Source organism: Lissotriton helveticus, chromosome 1_1, assembly GCF_964261635.1.
Source record: "Lissotriton helveticus chromosome 1_1, aLisHel1.1, whole genome shotgun sequence".
NCBI classification, from domain to species: Eukaryota; Metazoa; Chordata; class Amphibia; order Caudata; family Salamandridae; genus Lissotriton; species Lissotriton helveticus.
The window spans coordinates 1,492,280,023-1,492,304,743 of record NC_136057.1 but is presented as its reverse complement, the minus strand read 5'-3'; the positions used below and the strand labels follow the sequence as shown (position 1 = coordinate 1,492,304,743).

The window sequence follows — 24,721 nt, the reverse complement described above, 5'->3', positions numbered from 1 at the left end:
GCGGTTAGGGACTTTCTGATAACATATTGTCATTATGAGGAGTACATTGAATTTGTTCAATATGATAAAGGAGAGTGAGGAAAATGTGTGTTCCAATTAAAAAACAATATGGGAGTCATTTTGTTTGGGTTGGCCCCACTTACTTTGTTTATGTAGTACATTGCAAAACAACCTGATAGAAGGAAGTAGAGAATAGGAAAATGTTTTCACTTTTTTGGGAGTTCTGATTATGAGAGAGCCCGCAGGTGTTTGTTTGTTAAAGGTCTTTGATAAAAAGCTTTTTTTGACACAGCTTTCAATAGCGAGAAAGAGAGAAGAGAATACAAATAATAAAAAGAAATAACATTTCTATATGTTTATGGGGTCCTTTATGTGCTTAGAAAGTATGAATTCAATCAGGTACTGTGAGCACAGAAGGAGTATACACGAAAATGCCCATGCTTTGTATCCGTGCTATAGAACAAGATTGTGTTTGTGGCCGTAAATCCTGTTCTAGGATGGCGCCCATGCTTCTCTGTCTCCCCACGTGACCGGACAGCCTCTCGGAAGTTCAAATACGAGGCGTTCGGTCGGGAGAAACAAACGGATGAGAGGAAGCACTCCGTGAGTTCCCGGGCAGTAAGGTGGAGTTAGAGGCAGAATGAGGGCATTAAATAACAACGAAAGATGAGAGTAGTGGCTGTATCTCGATAAGCGGTGGCACGCTGGAAACTCTGATTTTTCTAAAAGTAATGTAGAGTGCAAGATCCCTTTTTTTAACAGTGTTTTAAAATTGGGACTGCGTGACTAGTAGATCATGATCACATACCAATGGGGGTCATTGTTCTTAATTCCGCATACGAGAGGGACCCGTGTGCGAAGGGTGAATCTTTGGGTCAATTTTTCAATAATGATATACTCATCATTTTGCAGATTGAAATTACAGCTGAATGTTTAATCCACCGAGAGGACTCACAGTCAGAGCCTCTTGTGTGACCTAAAAAGAAAGAGCTGGTACGCAGAACGGTGGCTCATTTAGGGTAAATACAAACTCTATAGTTGAGATGAATGTATAAAAGTTTCTTTGCCTGAAAGGAAGAGTTGAGAGTAATGGGATTTGTGCTTTCTCTGTTTTTACATTTGGCAGTCCCCGGAAAAAGTTATTTAAGTGTCCAGTACTGGTGCTAGGCGACTTTGTTTGCCCTGAAGAAATTGCCCTAAAATCATTGTGGCAATGAAACATGTTGGCGCAGTATAAAGCGGTATGCATGACAAGCAACCAATTTGAATTTGAATAAGTGCACACGTGAATAATAAAGTTGGTCTTGAGTAAGTGCAACTTATTTCAATTTTAACTTCACATGGTTGCATCGTGGGATGTGATCTTTTCACTTCACTCCACAGCACCTATCATTTTTGATTTGGGCACTATATTTATTATTTTTCAAGACAAGATGACTACCGATGATGATAAAAGTGGGCACAGCTGGTGAGTACCAACCAGAGAGCTCGATTGGTGGTGCGCACGCGAGGGGGCATCTTGCCTTTTTAAATTTGTTCTGATCTTTTTCTGTTTTTTTTATTGTGATGTTTAGAACTTTATGCACCTTTCACTAATCCTCCTGTATGTTGGTCAGGGGTGAAAAAACGTGGTGACTGCCATCTGTCAAAACGGTTTTTACTTTAAATTTAAGGCAAAAAAGCGGTTGGTTACTACCTCGTTATGGAAAAGAGAGGCATATATGGGAATTAAATTTTAAGAATCCCTACCTCCGCTTTATATTGTTTGGCTTTAAGAGAGGCGCCTTATAGACCAGGTCTTTATGTATTTTGATTGATTTTTGAGTGGAGGGCGACCTGGTTGGTTCTCTTCCCTCTATAGCTCCTTATTGTGTGCACTTCTTTTTTCAAAACCCTGCTCAATAAGCACTTCATCTATTAATTTTCTTACTGGACTTCTGAAACCACTTTTTAAGAAAAGACCACTATATTCTGTCAGATGGTTTCCCTAACAGTGAGCAACTTTGTCATGTTTTTGGATACTAGTTTGAAAGCATTATCTTAATAATTTTATCGTTCACTTACTTTTAACCGCTCTGCTTGCTATAAAGGTTCATTTCAGAATCATCATTTTAAGCATTCAACATACTTCAAACTGGTGTTTATGATGATGTGGGCACATGTCAGATGCATTTCTTAAAACTATTCTTGCATAGGTATGAAATAGGGGACATTTTATGATGATTTTAAAAAATAATGTGTAGAGGAAAAAAATGCAATAAATATTAGTTATGATAAGATCATTTCACTTGAATACGGAATCACTGTTTTAACATTTTTAACATTTAATGCACGGGCTTTGCTCCAAGCCCAGCTCCCCCTTACTCCAGTAAAACATACTTTTCGTTCTTGAAATGCAATGCATTTTTTGTGTGACCTTTTTTTATTTTGGTTTTCAGTTTTCAACATGGTTATAGTATTTTAAACATAAAGTGCAAGTCGTTTCTTTCAAATCAAGTAAAAAAAAGTCAGAAATGGACATTAGGCAAAGTTGAAGGGAGTAAGAAAAGAACATTTGTGGTTTGTGTGTGGGAAGAGGTTTGCCATTTTAATTTGCCTTTTTCTTTGAAGTTATCTTGACTGATGAAGAGGTCTTGAGGAAAAGAGAAATGATAACCAAAAGGAAAGAAGAGGAAGCACTGAAAGAATCCCAAAGACGTAAAATATCTGAGGATCAGCAGAGAATAATTGACATTCTTTTGGAAGCCCATCATAAAACATATGATCCTACATATTCCGATTTCAACCAGTTCAGGGTATGCTTTCTTTCACACTCTTAATTTCTTTATGTTGTTCATTCAGCAGATGTGTGCAGCAGAAAATCATATTATAGTAAAAAAGCAGTATCTTACATTGTATTGTCTAGGAAAGTATTCTTTAGAAAATGTTAAATGTATATGCTTTGTTGTTCCTATACATAGCTATTCATATATTATTTAAGTTGCTTGTTGATTATTCAATCAGTTTTCCTGCATGGATGCATGCTCACCTTTTTTGGGGATAATTTAAGGATGGTTTGGACTTTCTGATTTCATTTTCATTCGTGAAAGGTTGTGATATTTCTCAAAGGCGCATTAGTAAAATCCATGTTTTATCTTGCTTGGGTGGATAATCCAAATTCCCTTTGTAACTGACCCTTCTAAAGTATACTTATAACCACAGTTTCCTCACCTTTTTAAATATTCTCCAGGAGTCAGACTGGATCCAGAAATTTTCAAGTTGTACCCCTGAGCGTCAGCAGGTGGTGTCACGTGACTCAGCGCTTCTGCTGTCCCGCTCCAAAAAGCGGCATGTGGAGCCACATATAAGCACCACCTGTCGCCAACTGATTCAAGTTGGGTACTATAGATTACATGGGCCGGGTGATTGGCACTAGTGTGGGGCTTAGATGTCACACCTTGATTAGGTTCATAGGCTTCACTTGGGATATCTAATCTTTATTCATGGACGTGCCTTTTCATAGATCTGACCTTTCTGGTGAAAAAAAATCTGCCTATGAGCGCTTAAAAGAGAGCAGGGCCATGGCTCACAATTAGGGGCTTTCTGCGTCAGTGTGGCAGTTCCAACATCAGATTAATCTTCTAGGGACCTTAAATTCCGCCTGCACCACCTTATGTAGACAGTAGAGCCCCCCCCCCCACCCCGCAGCAGTTCGTGACACTGCCTTGGTCGGAGGCAAGATCTGCCATTTTCTCTCAGGGTGGCAAGCAGTCTCTATGGAAATCTGTGTCCTACAAGTTGTCCTGCAGGCCTATGCCCTTCCATTCCTTTCTGCTGCACCTTCCACCAACATCAGAGTTGCTGACAGAGGACTATCAGTGGTTTTACAGCAGGAAGTGCCAGCTCTTTTCGCCAAGGGGGCCATAAAGAGGTCCTATTTTAAGCCTTCGGCCACTCCGTGCCTTTCTGTGGAAGGACAAATTCAAAACGTTTACCCGTTCCAAGTCTTGTTTGCCCTCAAACTTGGAGTCTGCATGGTACCATTTGACCTTCAGAATGCTTAATTGCACATCCACCGTCCTGCATGTCCAGAGGCACTATCTGGGGTTCATAGTGTGCCAGGAACATTTTTAGTCGCAGTGCTCACTTTTGGCCTCACCAGTGCATCTCAGGTGTTCACCAAAGTGATGGAGGTGGTTTCCGCACACCTTCGGTGGTTGCAGGGTACAAGTCTTCCCTTACCTTGATGATCGATTATTCCAGGCAGTCATCATCTCAGCCATTCTGGACAGGGTGCAGTTTCATGCTTTTCCCCTGGAACAGGGACTCCAGGACATTTGCGTTATAATCCTGATGTTTCACCCTCTGTCATGAAACTTAGTGAGGATAGTTCTGAAGATACTCAGATTGATGCCTCCTGGATCCTGCTAGTCAAGCATGCCAGGTGGGATCTGAAGTCCCAGTAGGCACAGCATCACAGGGAAAGGCCTTAAGGAATTTATGAGGAGACTTCAACAGACCTGCAGTGGTTGCTACTGGAATGCAGTTGGCTCAAGAGCAGCCCCTTCTCCTTACCCTTAACAGCTGTAACAATAGTGACTGATGCATCTCTGCATGATTGGAGAGGCCATTTGTTAGAGGTGGAGATTAAAGGCATCTGGTCTGTGGTGGAGGCCCAGCTCCACTTTAACCTGTTGGAGCTGTGGACCATCCATTTAGCATTGAAAGTGTTACTGCCATCCATCAAAAGGTGGTTGGTTCAAATGCCCACAAAGAGCAATACTGCCAGATGGTTCTGCAACAAAGAGGGCGGGGTTGGCTAGTTGACCCTGTGTCAAGAGGGACTGCACTTCCTGAAATGGCTGGATCACCACCCACAGAGTTTTCCTGGTGGGATCTCTAAACGCCAGGTCAAACTAAACCAGCCCCTGACGCTTAGTTGGATATGAATGACATCTATATTGGGACATTCTGCTGATTTTTCTTCCTTGAATTGGGAGAACCTTGGCTTAATCTATTTGCCACTGCCTAGAACACACAATAACTTTATTTTTGCACGTTGATGTTCCCAAGATACCTTTCTCTTGGAGATGCATTCCACCTAGAGTGGAGCTTTGAACTTCTGTGTGCTTTCCCTCCATTATCTCGAATGCCCAGAGTTCTCAAGAAGGTCAGTACCAACTGGTCCCAAGTCATCCTTGTGGCACAGTATTAGGCAGTGAGAATGTGGTGCCTGGACCTCCTGGGCACATACATCTGTCCTCCAGTCATACTGCTGCTTTGGGAGGATTGTCTGTCTCAACACTAGGGCAGGGTCCTGCACCTAGGCCTGCACAGTCTTCATCTCCATGCCTGGAGATTGAGTGGTAACAGTTAATTGCATTTGAACTCCCTTCCAAAGTCCTTGATTTGGTGCAGTACTAAGCAGATTGACCCACTTCAAGTCAAACTATCCGAAGTGTTGCTTTCTGTGTTGTCCCTAGCCAACAAGAACTTGCATTGTGCACAGTTATAGGTTATTTAGCAGCTTTGGATTTTTCTGTGGTTGCCAAACTAGCCCTCTTTATTTAATTCACCTGTTGTGATAAGTTTCTTTTTTAACATTTTGCAGCATATGACTCCACCCACACGTTTCATCATGCCTCAATGGAATCTGAACTTAGTCCTCACTTTCCTGATGTCTCTTTCCTTTGAATCATTACACAACTGTCCTTTGCGGAGCCTTGCTCTAAAGAAAGTTCTCCTCATCACCATAACATCAGAGCGATGGGTAAGTGAGCTATAAGCCCTTTGTCAATCTGCCGTACATTACATTCTTTCCCAGAATCCTAGAGTTGTGAACCTGAGCCTCCTTTCTCCTGAAAATGGTAACTCCTTTTTACGACAGTCAAAACATCTGCCTCCAGGCATTCTTTGCTCCACCTCAACAGGGCTGGACTGGGAACAGCAACCATCCCTGGCAGGTTGCTGCTCTCCGGCCCTGAGAGCAGGGGTGTGGGGGTGGAGGGTGCTAGCAAGAAGCACTGCTCCTGCTTTTCTTACAGGGGGCTGATATTGCAGCACTGCTACAAAACCGGGACCCAGTGACACAAGCATCCCCGGCTAGCAAAAAACTGACCCCCACCCCTCCGGCCCACCGTGGAAATGTCCTGTGCCCGTAATTACCAGTCCGGCCCTGCACCTCACTCTTTTAAAGATGAGGAGAGACTCCATCGGCTATATCCTAAAAGAGTATTCTGCTTCTACATTGATCATACCACAGAACAACGTGCAAACAATGAGTTCTTTGTTGGATTCACTGCCGCGAGAAAGGACAGAACAGGGCAGAAAAGGACTGGATTGATGTCTGTATTCAAATCTGGTACACACTGGCTAAGAAGCAGCTCCCAGAACGCATCCGGGTTCATTACACCAGAGCCAAGGCTGCTTTCACAGCATTGGCACACTCAATGCTTGCTCTGGATATTTGCCAGCCTACTACATGGTTGTCACTCCATGTGTTTACCAAGCACTATTACCTGTACGGACAGGAATTATGAGAGGAGCACTTGCCGGCTCGGTCCTTCATGACATTTTGATTTGAGCCCGTACACATACCTGCCCCTTGAGAAGTACTGTTTTGGTATCTGTTCAAAAGGTGAGGAATCTGCAGTTAGAAGTATCTATCAGAGGAACAATTTACTTTTTATGTAGCACTCTTTCTGGTGGATACCCTATGTAACAAAAGATTTGTCACCGTCTCCCACTCTCCCCTTTCTGGGAACTAGACTTTCTTTCCACCTAATAAGGTTCCCAAGCCTAGAGATCTCCACACTAGTCTAAGCCAATCTGCTGATGGGCTCTGAGGGATACGGATAGCCTAGAAAGCAACTGACATCAGCGTGCATGGGTGGCGCTTAAATGCAGCTTGATTCATCAGTAAAAGAGTGGAAAAATATTGGTGCGTAGCCGCTGTAGGAGAGTAGGGTCGGCTTTCCTATGGTCACCCCATTTTTTGCTTTTTGCTTCACTGGTTTTCGACTTAGATGTGGCTGTGGGCCTGCTCATCAGACCCACAGCCCTGCTGTTCTCTCTCTAAATTCACACCATGTACTTTAGGTACATCACCAATTGGGATTTGGGTCACTCTTGTGAGTCCCTGTACAGAGTACTATAGGTACCCAGGGCAAAGGTGCACCCAAGGCCTACCAGGGGCTGCAGCATATCTTTTGCCACCCCTGGCTGGCCATCCAAACTGACACAACTGGCTCATCACTCAGCTGGGGCAAGGTTGTGTAATCACTCCTTGCTTAGATATAGTATACCTATGTCTAAACTTATATCTAGACACATATGCACCTATAAGTCACTCCTATGGCAGGCCTTAACAATCCTGGAGGCAGAGTGCTTGGTTTTATGTGAGATGGTGCTCTAGCATGAGCTGAGCCTGTCTGCAGCTTTCGGAACCATGTCCTTATAGCTGTTCTAGGATATTGCCATACCATATACTCTTAAGTGCATTATGAACCTCGCGGTTAAATGCTAACTCTGGTTTGGCTTTATCAAAAAATGTCATGTAAAGTGTCATACGCTTTGGAATACTACCCCCTCGCCAGTTCTGGCGACGGGGATAGCATTCCACCCTTCTAGAGGGAGAAGACATGTTACTTCCATTAATCCCAGTTAAAGTTTACCAGAGCCTCAGCATCACAAAATGGATGCTGCTGCCACATACACAAGTCTGACCTCCTGCTGCTGGGAGTCCTTCCAGCGAGGGAGGCTTGGACAATAGGTTTCCTGTCACAGGGAGGTGCTAGCACCACCCCAGACAGGCTATAATGTATTGGGGCAGGGAGGGCTGAATGAAATTAGACACTGCCTGGGGCACACAAGGTGTGCCATGCATAGTCCAGTTCAAACCGGTCCTGGGGCACTCCAGCCCCAGCTCTGGCGCGAAACTGGACAAAGGGAAAGGGGTGTAACCACCCCCTTCCTGGGTCCCACCCATAGGAGGGACCTAGCAGGTAATCCAGCCCCTAAATTTGGTATATAGGTAGGAGCTGAGTCCCAAGACTTTAGATTTTATCCTGACTGAAACTCTGATACGAAACTCTGGACCTTCGACATCCTACTCGACGTAGAAGACTGAAGAATCTCCCTTGTGGTCAAGGAGTGACCACCCTGCACAAGCAGGCACCATCAAGCGATCAACGGTTTGCTTTGTCGACGCTCCTGCCGGAGCCGAGCACAGAGCCTGACAAGACCCGGACTTTCAGACATCCAACAGCCCGATCCACAGCAAAGCTGAGACCCGTGGAGGCGACGAGAGACGTGGGACCAGCCATCTTGGAAAGCCAGCGACTTGCTTTCCGTGCAACTTCTGAAGCACCCTCGAAGTTGTGCATTGGGGATTGAGAAGCCTCAGCCCCGTGCACCAACTGCACCGAAGATCAGCCCTCCACACTCCACGAGTTCTGCGTGGGGCCCTTATGCATTTTCCTGCTAGATGCGTCTGTCCGGTCACTTGCCCGTTTGCTAGTGGCCTCTGTGACGACGAACCTTTGAATTTCCAACGCTGGTCCGGTTGCTCCAGACTGGCCCTTGCTCCCCTGAAAAGGAGCAGCCCATCAGACCTTGCTGGTCTGATTAAGAAGCCATCTTCCCTTTCTGCGTGGGTTGCCTTTGCCAAGGCTTGTTGACTCCAATCCGGAAGCCGACACCGCCGACAGCGAGATCCTTCGTGGGACAGTCCGTATCCAGCTCCTGGTCGTCGTTGACACCTCCTGGTCCACGTGGCTGCAGAGACAAGCTTCACGACATCACCTGATTGCTTGAGACATCGCCTGGTTCCTTCCTGGTTCCATCCTGGTCACTGGCTAGTGACCCAGACTCTGTCCCCTCTGCTTTCGGGTACTCTTCATCCTTGATCCGCCCTTGGATCCACCCGGACACTTCTCTCCTGGTCGCCTGCAGCATCTTTCTCCAAGGCTCCATAGGAATCAGCGACGAAACCCGACACACTTTGACACCTATGCACCCGCTTCCTGTGGGTGAGGTAACACGAGTATTTCGGTACGCCTGTGGGTATTGACTATCCTAGTGTCCTAGTTTCAAGTAGCTTTTCCCTAGTCCATCCGGAAGTGTCCTAAAAGAACTAGCTTCCATTTCTTTCGTTCCCATTCTAACTCTATGGTAACTTGCGTGCGTGTAAAGACACTGCACGCGCATCCCGTGGGCCTCCTGCTCTCTATCCATTGGTAGTACAGTGTAGCCCCAGCGATTCTCCAGGCCCTAGGCCTTTCCTTTGTTCGTGACGTGGTTCTTATACCACTATTTTAGTATATGGTTTGAAGTGCCCCTAGGGCTTTACTGTATTTTGTGCAACTTATTGTATTTTGATTAAGTATCTTGTATTGTGCTGGTGCCTCTGACCTCATAAAGAGTTCAGAGGATTGTGTTAGAAATAAATACATATATATTTTGATATACAGCCTGTGTGGTGTCCTTTCACTTGGTATTAAAGGGATTGCATATGGTAAAACAGCTGGCTTCACATGCCCTCTTGGGTTTAGCCTAAGACTGCTTTGTCCATGCTACCACTAGGATAGCTGGTCTATAAGGTTGACTTTACAACCATCACCGTAAGGGTTGTTTAGACCGATACAAGGTGGCCACTAGAATAGTGGACATCACATATCAGGCCAACTTCTCACATTGGTGTGCAGCGGTTGGGATTTGAGCCTGCTGTTGTTTTACCAATTGTAATCTTTGCAATATCATTTGAAATATCATACAGGTACCTATAGGTACATATAAAACAAGACTTAGAATACTTAAGTTCTACTGAACGTAGTTGTTGTAGACCAAAGGGCCTTGCACACCCGGACTACAACTCCTAGGGAGGTTTAGTAGGAAAACACTTAGTGTAGGTAGGTGCACACACCACACCTCACTAGATCATGTCTGGCAAAGGTGACCCATCTGGATCTCTACCTGTGGTGAGTGACTCTCCCAGGGCACCCTCTAGATATGACATGCTCAATTTCCAAGAGATGAGACACTTGTGTACCTCAAGGAGATTGAAACAGGGTTCTAACCCTACCATCCCACACCTGATAGAACTCCTAGAGAGAGCTGACCTTGAGAAGGCCTCTAAACCAGGCCCCTCAGATAATGCAGGTGAGGGTGTACCCTCCACAGAAGATAACTCCCCAACCCCAGAATAGGAGGCTGAAGAAGATTCTGAGGAAGAGGTAGACAGCCAAACTATAGTCAGGAGACTTAGCCAGGCTAACTTAATCCAACTTGGGCTGAGAATGGGACAGCCCCATTCAGGCCTTCAAGTGGGCTTAACCAGAGGTATAGGAGGGAGAGATCTCACTCGGGTGATTCTCACCACTCCAATGGCTCTAGAGGTTCTTAGAGGGGAATGACTTACTCTCAAAGGAGAGAACATGAGGCTAGGATGAGGGAAGTCCAACTCAGAATAGAGAAGGAAGAACTTGCCCTAGCCCAAGCAAAACTTGCTTTGGCAAGGGAGCAAAAGTTAAGTGGATTAGATTCCACTGGTGGCAGCAATATCCCTAAGGATAAAGACAGGTCCTATGACAATAGACACCTGAGTAAGATTGTGCCCCCCTACAAAGTTGGGGATGACATCCACAATTGGATAACTGCTTTGGAGAGGGCCTGCAAAGTACAGCAGGTACCCCAAAGTCAGTGGGCAGCAATCTTGTGGCTCTCCTTTGCAGAAAAAGGAAGAGACAAGCTCCTCACTGTTAGTGATGATGATGCTAACAATTACACTGTCCTGAAGAGTGCTCTAATTGATGGGTTTGGCTTAACCACTGAACAGTACAGGTTGATGTTCAGAGATACCCAGAAGACACAGACTCAGGACTGGACTGATTTTGTTGATTGTGCCACTAAAGCTCTGGAAGGCTGGTTGCTGGGAAGTAAAGTTAGGCACTATACAGGATTGTATAATTTGATCATGAGAGAACAAATCCTTAATTATTGTCAGAACCAGTTGTTGCATCAACACCTGATTGACTCAGATCTGACCTCTCCCCAAGAATTGGGAAAGAAGGCAGACAAATGGGTCAGAACCAGGGTTAAGCAGACGCCCCAGAACCAAGATGGTGATCAGAAAAAGGCAGGCCAAAAAGGTGGGGATCAGAAACCAATAGACCAGAAGTCTTCATCAGGCCCCCAAAATTCTAAAGAAGGGGGCTCCCAAACTTTTAAGAAGAAGAAGAAAGAAGGTCCAAAGAAACCTTGGTGTAATTGTGAATCTGCCTCTCACTGGTTTAGTGAGTGCACTAAGAAAGGTACAGCCCCTACCACTGTAGCCCCTAAGGCACCTGCACCCCCTAGTACAGTTAACAGTGGTAGTTCCCAACCCAAGGCTATAGTGGGGTTAACCATGGGTACTGAGGTGGATTCTGGCTTAGTCAGGATACCAACCCAGGCTGTTCTTGTCCGTAATGTGGACATGGCTATGTCCTCAACTGTGAGTCCCAGTACTCTGGGCAAGTACAGGCAAACACCTTTGATAAATGACAAAGTGGCTCAGGCCTACAGGGACACATGTGCCAGTGTCACTATGGGGACACCTAACTTTGTGGACCCTGGACAGATTGTACTGGGTGATAATGACCTGGTGACCAATGCTAGCAATGTCACTACTGCCCATAGTGTGACAGTTGTTAACTTCTCCTGGGGAGCGGTAACTGGCCTCAAAAGAGTTGTGGTAAGTGCAGACCTCCCAGTTGAATGTCTGTTGGGCAATGATCTGGAATCCTCAGTATGGTCAGAAGTGGAGTATAGGACTCATGCAGAGATGTTAGGCATATCAGCACATGTCCTTGCTGTGACCAGGTCACAGGCCAAAAAGTGCCATACTGAACAGGCCTTGGATCCTGAAACTATGGACCAAGTGCCATCCAAGAGAAAGAGCAGTAGGGTTAAGGCAGCCTTCAAGGGCAGACTTGAGGCAGGCACAGTTAGACTGCCCCTCTCTTGAAGCCCTCAGACAGCAAGCTGCTTCTGAGGCTGCTGGGAATGCTACAGGTACCGATAAAGTGTATTGGGATGAAGGACTTCTTTATTCTGAGGGTAGAGACCCCAAGCCTGGTGCTTCCAGGAGGTTGGTCATACCTCAGACCTTTAGGGGTTTCTTTCTTACCTTAGCCCATGATATTCCCTTAGCAGGACATCTAGGCCAGAACAAGACTTGAACAGGCTTGTCCCTCACTTTCACTGGCCCCATATGTCAGAAGATACTAAGGAGTTTTGTCGCTCCTGTGTGACCTGCCAAGCCAGTGGCAAATCAGGTGGCACAACAAAGGCCTCCCTCATACCACTACCTGTGGTGGGGGTACCCTTTGAAAGAGTAGGGATTGACATTGTTGGACCAATGGAAACCCAAACAGCCTCTGGGCACAGATTTATACTGGTGGTAGTGGATCATGCCACCAGGTATCCAGAAGCTATTCCCCTAAGGACCACAACAGCTCCTGTTGTGGCAAGGGCCTCCTGGGAGTTTTCTCAAGAGTGGACTTTCCAAAGGAGGTTGTCTCAGACAGAGGTTCAAACTTCATGTCTGGGTACTTGACTGCTATGTGGAAAGAGTGTGGTGTTAATTACAAATTCACTACACCCTACAATCCACAGTGCAATGAAAAGCTTAGGTGAAGATGGGACATCCTTCTACCCTGCCTTCTGTTTGCTTACAGAGAGGTCCCACAAAAGGGGGTTGGCTACAGCCCTTTTGAACTTTTGTTTGGGCATCCTGTAAGGGGACCCCTATGTCTGGTGAAGGAAGGATGGGAGTTACCTCTCAAAAAGCCTAAACAAGACATAGTGGACTATGTACTTGGTTTCCGCTCCAGGATGGCTGAGTATATGAAGAAGGCTTCTAAAAACCTTTGAGGCTAGCCAAGAACTTCAAAAAGCTTGGCATGACCAAAAGGCTGTGCTGACTGAGCACCAGCCAGGACAGAAGGTGCGGGTGTTTGAGCCAGTGGCCCCAGCAGAACTCCAGGACAAATGGTCTGGACCCCACACCATTGTTGAGAAAAAGGGAGAGGTCACCTACTTGGTAGACCTTGGAACCCCTAGGAGCCTCCACAGGGTGCTCCATGTCAACAGTCTCAAAGCATATGTTGACAGGGCAGACATGGGCTTGCTCATGGCTACAGATGAGGGAAAGGAGGAAGAGAGTGACCCTCTCCTAGACCTGTTGACTCAGAACCCTGATGATGGTTCAGTTGATGGTGTGGCCTTAGCTGGCAGCCTCACTGACCAGCAGCAACAGGATTGCAGACAAGTTCTACAGTCCTTTAGACATATGTTTTCATTGACACCTAGACAGACTAACTGGTGCACCCATGAGGTAAACACTGGTGACAGTCTGCCTGTGAAGAGTAAGATCTACAGGCAACCTGAACATGTCAGGGACTGTATAAAGACTGAGGTACAGAAAATGCTTGGGTTGGGAGTAATTGAGCCATCAGAGAGCCCCTGGGCCAGCCCAGTAGTCCTTGTACCAAAACCTCACACCCAAGATGGTAAGACAGAGATGAGGTTCTGTGTGGACTATAGAGGTCTCAATGCTGTCTCTAGGACAGATGCTCACCCAATTCCAAGAGCAGATGAGCTCATTTATAGATTGGCTTCTGCCAAATTTCTCAGCACATTTGATTTGACAGCTGGCTATTGGCAAATCAGGTTAGCGGAGGATGCCAAGGCCAAAACTGCTTTCTCAACCCCAGGAGGTCATTATCAATTTGTGGTAATGCCCTTTGGCTTGAAGAATGCGTCTGCCACTTTCCAAAGGTTGGTGAACCAAGTTCTCACTGGGTTGGATGACTTTTGTGCAGCTTATCTTGATGATATTGCTGTCTTCAGCTCCACCTGGGAGAATCACCTGACCCACCTGAAGAAGGTTTTAGAGGCCCTGCAGAAGGCAGGCCTAACTATCAAGGCCACAAAGTGCCAGATATGTTAAATATTAGATTATGATGTGAACATTACGGCGCCATCTTGTCCAACTTGGGCCTCTGCGAGCGCGTAAGCGGCAGCCATTTTAGACACTGTGGCTATTTCGTAACATTGCCGATAACCTACACGTCTCCCTGACCTCGCAATCATCCCCCGCTCGCTGGCAGCCCCCAAGCACAAATGCTAGAGTCATAAAGCATCCTCAGCGCGACCCTGCCCCGGAGCCACTTCCCGTGCCGAACCCACATGCCCTTTCATCCCTTGCGCACGAACAGGCCCTTTGATAATCTCCTCCCCAGCACCTGGCTGTTCGATCCGATCCCAGGCCATAACCAACCCCTGCGGACACAGTTTATTGCCCCCGTACAGTAAGATCTCGCCTCCCATCAAAGGGGCCGGGATTAATCAATGACACGACCCCATGAGATCCGACCGATTGCGGTACATTTCAGCTCCTGCTGTAATGCCCAGCTGCGCGATAGCGATCACCTACTGAGACCGGGGTGGGGGACAGTTACTATTGATATGTGTGGGAACGGACCTGAAGCGGGGATTCCAAAGATGGTTTACAATGCATCAAAGTAATGCCAGGAATGTTACACTGCAATAAAACGTTACGAATGTGTATAAAAAGCCAGGCCACAGAGATGCAGTTAGAGCACCTCGAGAAGACATTCTGCATGTCCTATCTGACGTATTTTCTTCCGGAGAGATAAATCCGTTTCTTGCTTTCCAGTTATCCAGCGCCCGCCTCTTTATTTGATAAATACGGAGTGAATTAGAGGCGACTAACGCCAAGCAGTGCTTGAGGATATCTAGGGAAAATCTGCTTATTCAACAGATAGGGCAGAGTAAGGTTGTGTACCTGGGCCACCTTGTAGGTGGGGGTCAGGGTCAACCACTGGAGAGTAAGATCCAGACCATCAAGGACTGGGCTCCTCCAACCACTCACACAGGTCAGAGATTTCCTGGGCCTGTCTGGTTACTACATTAAGTTTGTTAAGAACTATGGGTCCATTGTGACACCACTTAATGACTTGACTTCAAAGAAGATGCCAAAAAAGGTTCAGTGGACAGTTAGCTGTCAAAAGGCATTTGATGACCTGAAGAAGGCCATGTCCTCTGCACCTATTTTGAAGAGTCCTGACTACTCCAAAGAGTTCATTGTCCAAACAGATGCTTCTGAGTTGGGGGTGGGAGCTGTGCTTACACAACTTAATGTAGATGGTCAAGACCAGCCCATTGCTTTCATTAGCAGAAGGCTGACCCCTAGAGAGAAACGTTGGTCAGCCATTGAGAGGGAGGCCTTTGCTGTGGTTTGGGCCCTGAAGAAGTTGAGACCATACTTATTTGGCACTCACTTCAAAATTCACACAGACCATAAGCCCCTCTTGTGGCTAAATCAGATGAAGGGTGGGAATCCCAAACTGCTCAGGTGGTCCATTTCCCTACAGGGGATGGACTTTACAGTGGAGCACAGACCAGGGACTGACCATGGCAATGCAGATGGTCTCTCCAGGTACTTTCACTTAGAACATGAAGACACAACTGGTCAAGGTTAGTCTAATGTCCCTGCGTATGGGGGGGGGGGGGTTATGTAGGAGAGTAGGGTCTGCTTTCCTATGGTCACCCCATTTTTTGCTTTTTGCTTCACTGGTTTTCGACTTAGATGTGGCTGTGGGCCTGCTCTCTAAATTCACACCATGTACTTTCGGTACATCACCAATTGGGATTTGGGTCACTCTTGTGAGTCCCTGTACAGAGTACTTTAGGTACCCAGGGCATAGGTGCACCCAAGGCCTACCAGGGGCTGCAGCATATCTTTTGCCACCCCTGGCTGGCCATCCAAACTGACACAACTGGCTGATCACTCAGCTGGGGCAAGGTCGTGTAATCACCCCTTGCTTAGATATAGTATACCTATGTCTAAACTTATATCTAGACACATATGCACCTATATGTCACTCCTATGGCAGGCCTTAACAATTCTGGAGGCAGAGGGCTTGGTTTTATGTGAGATGGTGCTCTAGCATGAGCTGAGCCTGTCTGCAGCTTTCGGAACCATGTCCATAGAGCTGTTCTAGGATATTGCCATACCATATACTCTTAAGTGCATTATGAACCTCGCGGTTAAATGCTAACTCTGGTTTGGCTTTATCAAAACATGCTGTGTAAGGTGTCATACGCTTTGGAATACTACCCCCTCACCAGTTCTGGCGACAGGAGTAGCATTCCACCCTTCTAGAGGGAGAAGACATGTTACTTCCATTAGTCCCGGTTAAAGTTAACCAGAACCTCAGCATCACAAAATGGATGCTGCTGCCACAGACACAAGTTTGACCTCCTGCTGCTGGGAGTCCTTCCAGCGAGGGAGGCTTGGACAATAGGTTTCCTGTCACAGGGAGGTGCTAGCACCACCCCAGACAGGCTATAATGTATTGGGGCAGGGAGGGCTGAATGAAATGAGACACTGCCTGGGGCACACAAGGTGTCCCATGCATAGTCCAGTTCAAACCGGTGCTGGGGCACTCCAGCCCCAGCTCTGGCACGAAACTGGACAAAGGGAAAGGGGTGTAACCACCCCCTTCCTGGGTCCCACCCATAGGAGGGACCTAGCAGGTAACCCAGCCTTTAAATTTGGTATATAGGTAGGAGCTGAGTCCCAAGACTTTAGATTTTATACTGACTGAAACTCTGATACGAAACTCTGGACCTTCGACATCCTACTTGACGTAGAAGACTGAAGAATCTCCCTTGTGGTCAAGGAGTGACCACACTGCACAAGCAGGCACCATCAAGCGATCAACGGTTTGCTTTGTCGACGCTCCTGCCAGAGCCCGAGCACAGAGCCTTACAAGACCCGGACTTCCAGACATCCAACAGCCCGGTCCACAGCCACAGCAAAGCTGAGACCCGTGGAGGCGACGAGAGACGTGGGACCGACCATCTTGGAAAGCCAGCGACTTGCTCTCCGTGCAACTTCTGAGGCACCCTCGAAGTTGTGCATTGGGGATTGAGAAGCCCCAGCCCCGAGCACCAACTGCACCGAAGATCAGCCCTCCACACTCTACGAGTTCTGCGTGGGGCCCTTTCGCATTTTCCTGCTCGGCGCGTCTGTCCGGTCACTTGCCTGTTGGCTAGTGGCCTATGTGACGACGAACCTTTGAATTTCCAACGCTGGTCTCGTTGCTCCAGACTGGCCCTTGCTCCCCTGAAAAGGAGCATCCCATCAGACCTTGCTGGTCTGATTAGGAAGCCATCTTCCCTTTCTGCGTGGGTTGCCTTTGCCAAGACTTGTTGATTGTTGTGACTCCAATCCGGAAGCCGACACCGCCGACAGCGAGATCCTTCGTGGGACAGTACGTATCCAGCTCCTGGTTGTCGTCGACACCTCCTGGTCCACGTGGCTGCAGAGACAAGCTTCACGACATGACCCGATTGCTTCGCGACATCGCCTGGTTCCTTCCTGGTTTCATCCTGGTCACTGGCTAGTGACCCAGACTCTGTCCCCTCTGCTTTCGGGTACTCTTCATCCTCGTCGCCCTTGGATCCACCCGGACACTTCTCTCCTGGTCGCCTGCAGCATCTTTCTCCAAGGCTCCATAGGAATCAGCGACGAAACCTGACACACTTTGACACCTATGCACCCGCTTCCTGTGGGTGAGGTAACGCGAGTATTTCGGTACTCCTGTGGGTATTGACTATCCTAGTGTCCTAGTTTCAAGTAGCTTTTCCCTAGTCCATCCGGAAGTGTCCTAAAAGAACTAGCTTCCATTCCCATTTCGTTCCCATTCTAACTCTATGGTAACTTGCGTGCGTGTAAAGACCCTGCACGCGCATTCCCGTGGGCCTCCTGCTCTCTATCCATTGGTAGTACAGTGTAGCCCCAGCGATTCACCAGGCCCTAGGCCTTTCCTTTGTTCGTGACGTGGTTCTTATACCACTATTTTAGTATATGGTTCGAAGTACCCCTAGGGCATTACTGTATTTTGTGCAACTTATTGTATTTTGATTAAGTATCTTGTATTGTGCTGGTGCCTCTGACCTCATAAAGAGTTCAGAGGATTGGGTTAGATATAAATACATATATATTTTGATATACACCCTGTGTGGTGTCCTTTCACTTGGTATTAAAGGGATTGCATATGGTAAAACAGCTGGCTTCACATGCCCTCTTGAGTTTAGCCTAAGACTGCTTTGTCCATGCTACCACTAGGATAGCTGGTCTATAAAGTTGACTTTACAACCATCACCATAAGGGTTGTTTGGACTGATACAAGGTGCCCACTAGAATAGTGGACATCACATATCAGGCCAACTTCTCACAGCCGCACAACACCACTTACTGGCACGCATAGGTATTGCTTGAAAGTTTATGGCTCCAGTCTGACACCTGGGGAGCATTCTAAAGCAGAAAGAATCTGCAGTTAGATACTGTATCCACCAGAGAGTGTGTTGCAGAATGTAAGTAACTTTTTTGTCCCTTTCACAAGACTGCTGCAATTCCTCTTTCTATCCTTCCTCACCGACTGGTACCATGCAATCTTGTCTTTTTGATACAGCATCCTATTCCATTGAGAACTTGGTGGTCCAGGTGTCCACCAGCAGAGTCAACCCTAATGCATTCTGCACGACTCCTCTTTGAATGGACATGCCTACTCAGCCATTTTACTTGAGCTACTTTCTTGTGCTAAAAAAAACTGAGGCCTTCATCTTATTTTAGATCTGTGATCTCTCAGCGCCTCCCTGTGGAAGAACAAATTCAAGATACTCATGCTGGCCCAGCTATTATATGCCCTGGATCTTGGAGACTAGATGAACATGTAGGATCTGCAAGACACTTTTCCATATTCACATCTTGCAGGCCCAGAGAAATTACCTTTGGTTAAAAGTAGGCCAGGAGTGTTACCAGTTTGCGGTGCTTCCCTTTGGCCTTACCAGTGCCCCTCAGATGTTCACGAAAGTGATGGCAGTGGTTACAGCGCACCATCAGTGGTTGGGGGAACCAGTCTTTGTCACAGTCCCACTCACCTGAATACCAGAAACCACAGAAACAGAGAGAGCCCCCCCCCTCACCTCCAGACCAATCCTCCACACTGATACAACAGGATGGGCGATTGATCCCAAGGGGAAAGGGATAAGAATGACCCCACTAGAGTCCTTGGGGGTAGAAGAGGGTGTGTCTTTAGGGGGGAGTCCTGGATTATCACCATACGAGAAGGAGGGCACCACAGACAGCATCTGTATATAGGATCTTTTGAGCACTTGGAGGGCGACGTTATCTGAAAGAGTGAAGAGAGACTTTAGAAGCAGGAAAGAGACGAAGGAAGTGCACAATGGAGTAACAGTAGATTCCTGTCTAAGTAGAAAGGACAAAACAATAGGTGCACTCACTTCATAGCGGCCATGACAAACTGAATTTGTGTGGAGGTCATTGTTTTGAAGGGGGATGATTATCCAGAAATCCACAATGCCCCAAGGGTGGAAATAAACGGAGAAGAGGAAGAGGTAACCGCACCCGCGGTTGTTGGGGACTGTAAGTACAAAGGTACGGCTCCTGCCGCACACTAGGACTAGGGGAGGGCTTTGCCACTAAGAAGGGACCGTCACTGCGGTCAGGGTAATGAAGGGTGTCCTCTGCTCCTGCCGCACACTTTGAGAACTCTGGTCAATGATGAAGGGACCGCGTGCGCGGTCCCATCCTCCCTGTTCTGTGAACTGACTTCTAGTGTCAGGGTCATTGTCTTGCATGGGTCTGCTCTTCTGGCATGGAATTTTGTGTAAAAGAAAAGACATTAGCGTGCGAGGGCAGTGTCTAAGTAGCTACCGCCACATCATTCGTCGACCATGATGCCAACGACGAACATGGAGCCGGCCGACGCCACCTTTCGACGTGCAGTGGTACTGCTGTTGAACAATTCTCCGGATACAGTCTGACGCCTGGGGGTAATTCTAAGGCAAGGAATCTATACCTAACCTATGTTTCTTACAGGTATATTGTTACCAAAGGTAAGTAACTTGTTCAACGTCATCAGCAGTGCATTGCAGGGGCTCTATTTATAGTAAACCTGTGTTTTTTCCAGTGAATTTCTAAGGTGTTTTAAATGCTAATTTATAACTATAGCCAGGGCTCACCAGCAACTAGAGAAGGATCCGATGCAAACGATTGTCATATTCTTACAACTATCCAACAGGAGGGTGTACGCGCAAGGGAGGAAATCAGGGCCATTGAGGGGCGGTTTACGGGGAGAAATTATGGGGCCACACTGCTTGGTGCTTTACCGCCAGTAACACAGGGGGGTGTCAGCTGTGCCCCAACTCCGCTGCTAAAGGGAAGGGCCCGGGAAAGAGATCTAGAGGGCAAGCGGCCAAACCGCGCGAGAGAGAGAACCTTGTGAAGCCCCACTTGCTTGGGAAACCAGCTCCCCAAGGGTGCAAGGTGAATCAATGGTTAGGGCGACTAGGGGAACTATTAAAATCCTCTCCTGGAATTTGGCTGGGATTAATAGCAAATTAGCTTCCCCTGAATGGGGTCTGTTCAAAGAAAAGTGCTATGTCTGCCTAATGCAGGAGACGTGGGCACTGGAAGAGATTGTGATGGGCGGTTTCGCCATTTGTAGTATAGCGGCGACAACGAAGGGCAGCGGTAGACCATCGGGGGGTTTAAGCACCTGGGTGGGCACACACTTGGGTGCTAAAGCAGATCCTATATTAACCAATTCACCTGATGTTCAATGTGTCCTCCTAACGCTCCCAGATTCCATGCAAATTGCCCTGCTTAATATTTACTCCAGGCCTACGCAGAGTGGGCAAGAATCTAGAACCATTGATGAACTGAGGCAGTTCATCACGACCCTTGACCCAGCAGTCGTTCTAATAGTAGGTGGTGACTTTAACTGCCAATTTGAGCCCCTTACCAACGCAGGCTCAGATGATTTAGCCGATGAGGACCAGTACTGGCGTATCCCTGAACCGCAGATTGTACCAGTTAGAGCATGGACGCAGTTAGTTCTTCAAATAAACTCTTACCCTTTCATCGTCTTTGAGGGCTTGCAATGGAAGGACAAAATCAGACAGACCTGGTTCATCAACCTTTAATAGAGAAGGGCAACATTCCCTAATTGATTATATTCTGGTTGAACTGAGAACCTGGGATAGGGTTCTGGATTTCCAGGTTTATCCTAGAAAAGATAGTGATCACAATGCCCTGGTTATGACACTAAAACCAGGGAGTCTGGGCCTGTCTAACCCCGTACCAGAGCGCAACCCTGTACAACAGCCTCTCATGCTAACTAACAACAGGCGGAGAGTCAAATGGCCACACATACAGGGTTCCCCAAATAAACTTGCAGGCATATATCAAATGGTTTTGCCACAGTTGATAGAAATGGGAGAGATGGGGGATATGGTGACGCATCCAGGATTAGTGGATAGGCTGCTGGAAATTCATAAACAGTTGGCAGCTAATTTGTTTGATGTGTTCTATCCTGAAGGAAGCAAAAAGGCAAGTCCGGTTATAACTCATCCCTGGTATAATGCCAACTGTCGGAAAGCAAAAGAATATCTGCTAATCGCTGTTAAAGCGAAGGATAAGCCAAGCATCAAGCAATGCCGGCGCAAGTATAATCAGGCTATCAAAAGGGAAAATAAAGAATGGGAAGCTAACAGATGGGAGGATCTTAGAACAGCACTTAAGTGAAAGGACTCTAAATCCTTTTGGGCGATTGTTAGCTCGGGGGTGAGAGAGGGTCGATCAGCGATAGAACCCAACATAGCAGCTGCTGTCTGGGAAGCACATTTTGGAGCCCTGTATGCATATCCTGGCGAAGAGGGCTTCTCGAGCCTAACCCCAGACCTCCTCCATGAGTATCGATTGGAGGGGGCCTGGGATATTACCCCCTGTGAGGTTGAAGCCGCAATAGTCAAACTTTTACCCAACAAGGCGCCTGGCCTAGAAAAGCTCCCGGGGGATTTATTTCGGTCTGAACCGAAAATATGGGCATCATACCTGGGTGTTCTTTTTACTGCCATATTAAAGGGAATGGATCCTCCAGACACTTGGCGCAGTGCAGAGATAGCCCCTATCCACAAAAAAGGTTGTCCCCTTCTGCCGTCCACTTATAGGCCTTTCAGTTTGATAGACATCACTCAAAAACTGATGGGAAGGATTATCCTAGATAGAGTCCAGGGTAGGATAGAGGAAAATGAGTATCTCGACTCTCGACCAGATATTTAGACTCCAGGTATTGTTCTGGAAAACGGTGAGTGTGGAGGGTGGCAGCCTCTACCTCATCTTTGTTGACCTGCGGTCAGCATTTGATCTGGTGCCGAGGGATAAGCTGTGGAGTGTATTGCTTGATCTGGGCCTACCAACTTATTTATTGGATGTGCTAATTAGACTCCATACTGACAACTATGCTTAAGTCAGGTGTGGGAAGCACGGAGAATTGTCAGCCCTCTTCCCAGTGAAAAAGGGGGTGCGCCAGGGGTGTGTCCTGGCCTCCACCTTATTTTGTCTCTACATAAATGAGCTCATAGACCACCTACTTGGAGTCAAGGACAACGATGCCCCGAGGCTAGTCTCAGGTCGGGTGCCCGCGTTGATGTTTGCGGACGAAACTCTGTTGTTGTCCAAAACATTAACGGACATCCAACGTACCTTGGATGGCTTTGCTGCCTTTTGTGCATTGAGAGGGCTAGAGATAAATTTAGCAAAGACTAAATTTATGATTTTCAATCCCCCCAGGCAGACTTGTCCTAATCCACTTTTGAATGGAACCCCACTGGAGCGAGTAAAGACCTTTGAGTACCTAGGCATCACCTTGACCGAACCTTTTGACTGGGGTTCCCAGTCAGCTAAGGCTGCTCTTAGGTTAACTCAAGTGGGGGTGGGGATCTCAAAAGTGCATAGAATGTCTGAATTCAAGCCAGCGGCCCCGGTCATAGAAATTTATAAATTACAGGCTAGAGCGGCCTCTATGTACGGGGCGGAACTTTGGGGACACCAAAGCCCATCTAACCTCATGAAGGTAGAACACACCTTCATCCGGAATTTATTGGGTCTTCCAGTCAGCACACAGCGTGTGCCCCTACGTATGGACTTGGGGCTAGTCCCTATAGAGGAGGAAGTAGCTTTTCGGCCACTGACGTACTGGAGAAGATTATGGTCAGTGCCCGAACTAGCCTCCTATAAAAATGAATTTCTGGAGGTCTGGCCAACACTGAGAATAAAGATAACCCTGTGGCTCTCACATATTAAGGCAGTTAGCACCAAGATCGGCCTACCCGAGCTTTGGGATACTCCCGAAGCAACTTGCCCAGTGATTTCTAGGGCAGAGTTGGCTCACAACTTTAGGCATCATAACTTACTGTCTCTTCATAGGTGCCCTACAGTGGGAAGACTAACAGCAGAGTTTCTTCAAGTAAAAATAGAACCAAAAAAGGAGGACTTTCTAGATCTGATTTACCCCCCTTTGGCGAGGAAACTCTACATGCAATTTAGGATTGGTAGTCTCCCGCTTAGGGCATTTACTAGCAAATGGGACTCTAGTGAGAATACCGTGTGCCCAGCATGTAAATACAATCTTGAAGACGAACTACATGTCCTTTTTTTTTGCCCGGCTTATCAGGCCACACGGAAATGCTGGTTGATACCAATTTGTAGAAACTTAGGTTTCAGACAGTGCGCTCAAGCCTTTAGAGTCCTAAAGTATGACACTCATCCCTCATTATCTTTGCTGTTTTGCGTTTTTTAATTGGCATGTGGCACAGACGTAGAAAATTTACATAAAGATACTCTGTCAATAGGATATTGTACTAAATGCAATGTTTCGATAACTACTCAATGTTTAATTAGTTTTTAGATATTGGATACCTTGTGTATATATGCTGTTTATCTTTTTATTTCTGAGCGTTGTATGTATTTTTCCTGCATTTTATGGTCCTTTGTGACCGAAATAAAGTTATTGAAATGTTGAAATGAAAAATAACCATAACGTCCCTGAAACCTATGTTTTTTTAGTGAAAAAAAATACACTCTCTCTCTTTCTCTCTCTCTCTCTCTCTCTCTCTCTCTCTCTCTCTCTCTCTTTCTCTCTCTTTCTCTTTCTCTCTCTCTTTCTCTCTTTCTCTTTCTCTCTTTCTCTCTTTCTCTTTCTCTTTCTCTCTTTCTCTCTTTCTCTCTTTCTCTCTTTCTCTCTTTCTCTCTTTCTCTCTTTCTCTCTTTCTCTCTTTCTCTCTTTCTCTCTTTCTCTCTTTCTCTTTCTCTCTTTCTCTCTCTTTCTCTCGTTCTCTCTCTTTCTCTTTTTCTTTTTGTCTCTTTTTCTCTCTCTCTCTCTGAACCAAGTCCTCCCCCCCTCCCTCCACCCACTTCCCGGTCTGCCATTTTGACACCAATTGTCCATCCTAATTTATGTAGACTATTGTCTCTATGCGTCCATTGTAGTTGTTGCGCAGCAACCCAATCAATAGCGTCTGTTCGACCTTTCGATTAAAACCACGCGCGTATTGTACACGCGCGTATTCGAAATCAACATTGTGTTATATATAAACACGCGCTTAATCGAATCCAAAGTTGTCAACATTTCAAAGCAATCGGTGAAGAACTTTCGAAGATTTAAGATTTTGAACAAACGAACATTGACATTTTTATGTGTCTCTTCTGGCTTTCGATTAAAAACACGCGTGTATTCGACACGCGTGTATTCAAATCCAACGTTGTGTATATAAAAACATGCGCATATTCGAATCCAACGTTGTG

At 46.6% G+C, this 24,721-nt stretch overlaps 1 protein-coding gene across 2 annotated transcripts in view; it reads left to right on the top strand.

Annotated features, from left to right (window-relative positions):
* VDR (vitamin D receptor) overlaps positions 1 to 24,721 on the top strand; it is a 1,330,217-nt gene that overhangs the window by 672,806 nt on the left and 632,690 nt on the right. For both annotated transcript variants that reach the window (XM_078686550.1, XM_078686559.1), the window contains one exon: positions 2,611 to 2,795. In XM_078686550.1, the coding sequence (XP_078542676.1) occupies positions 2,611 to 2,795 (185 nt within the window). The remainder of the gene's footprint in view (positions 1 to 2,610; positions 2,796 to 24,721) is intronic.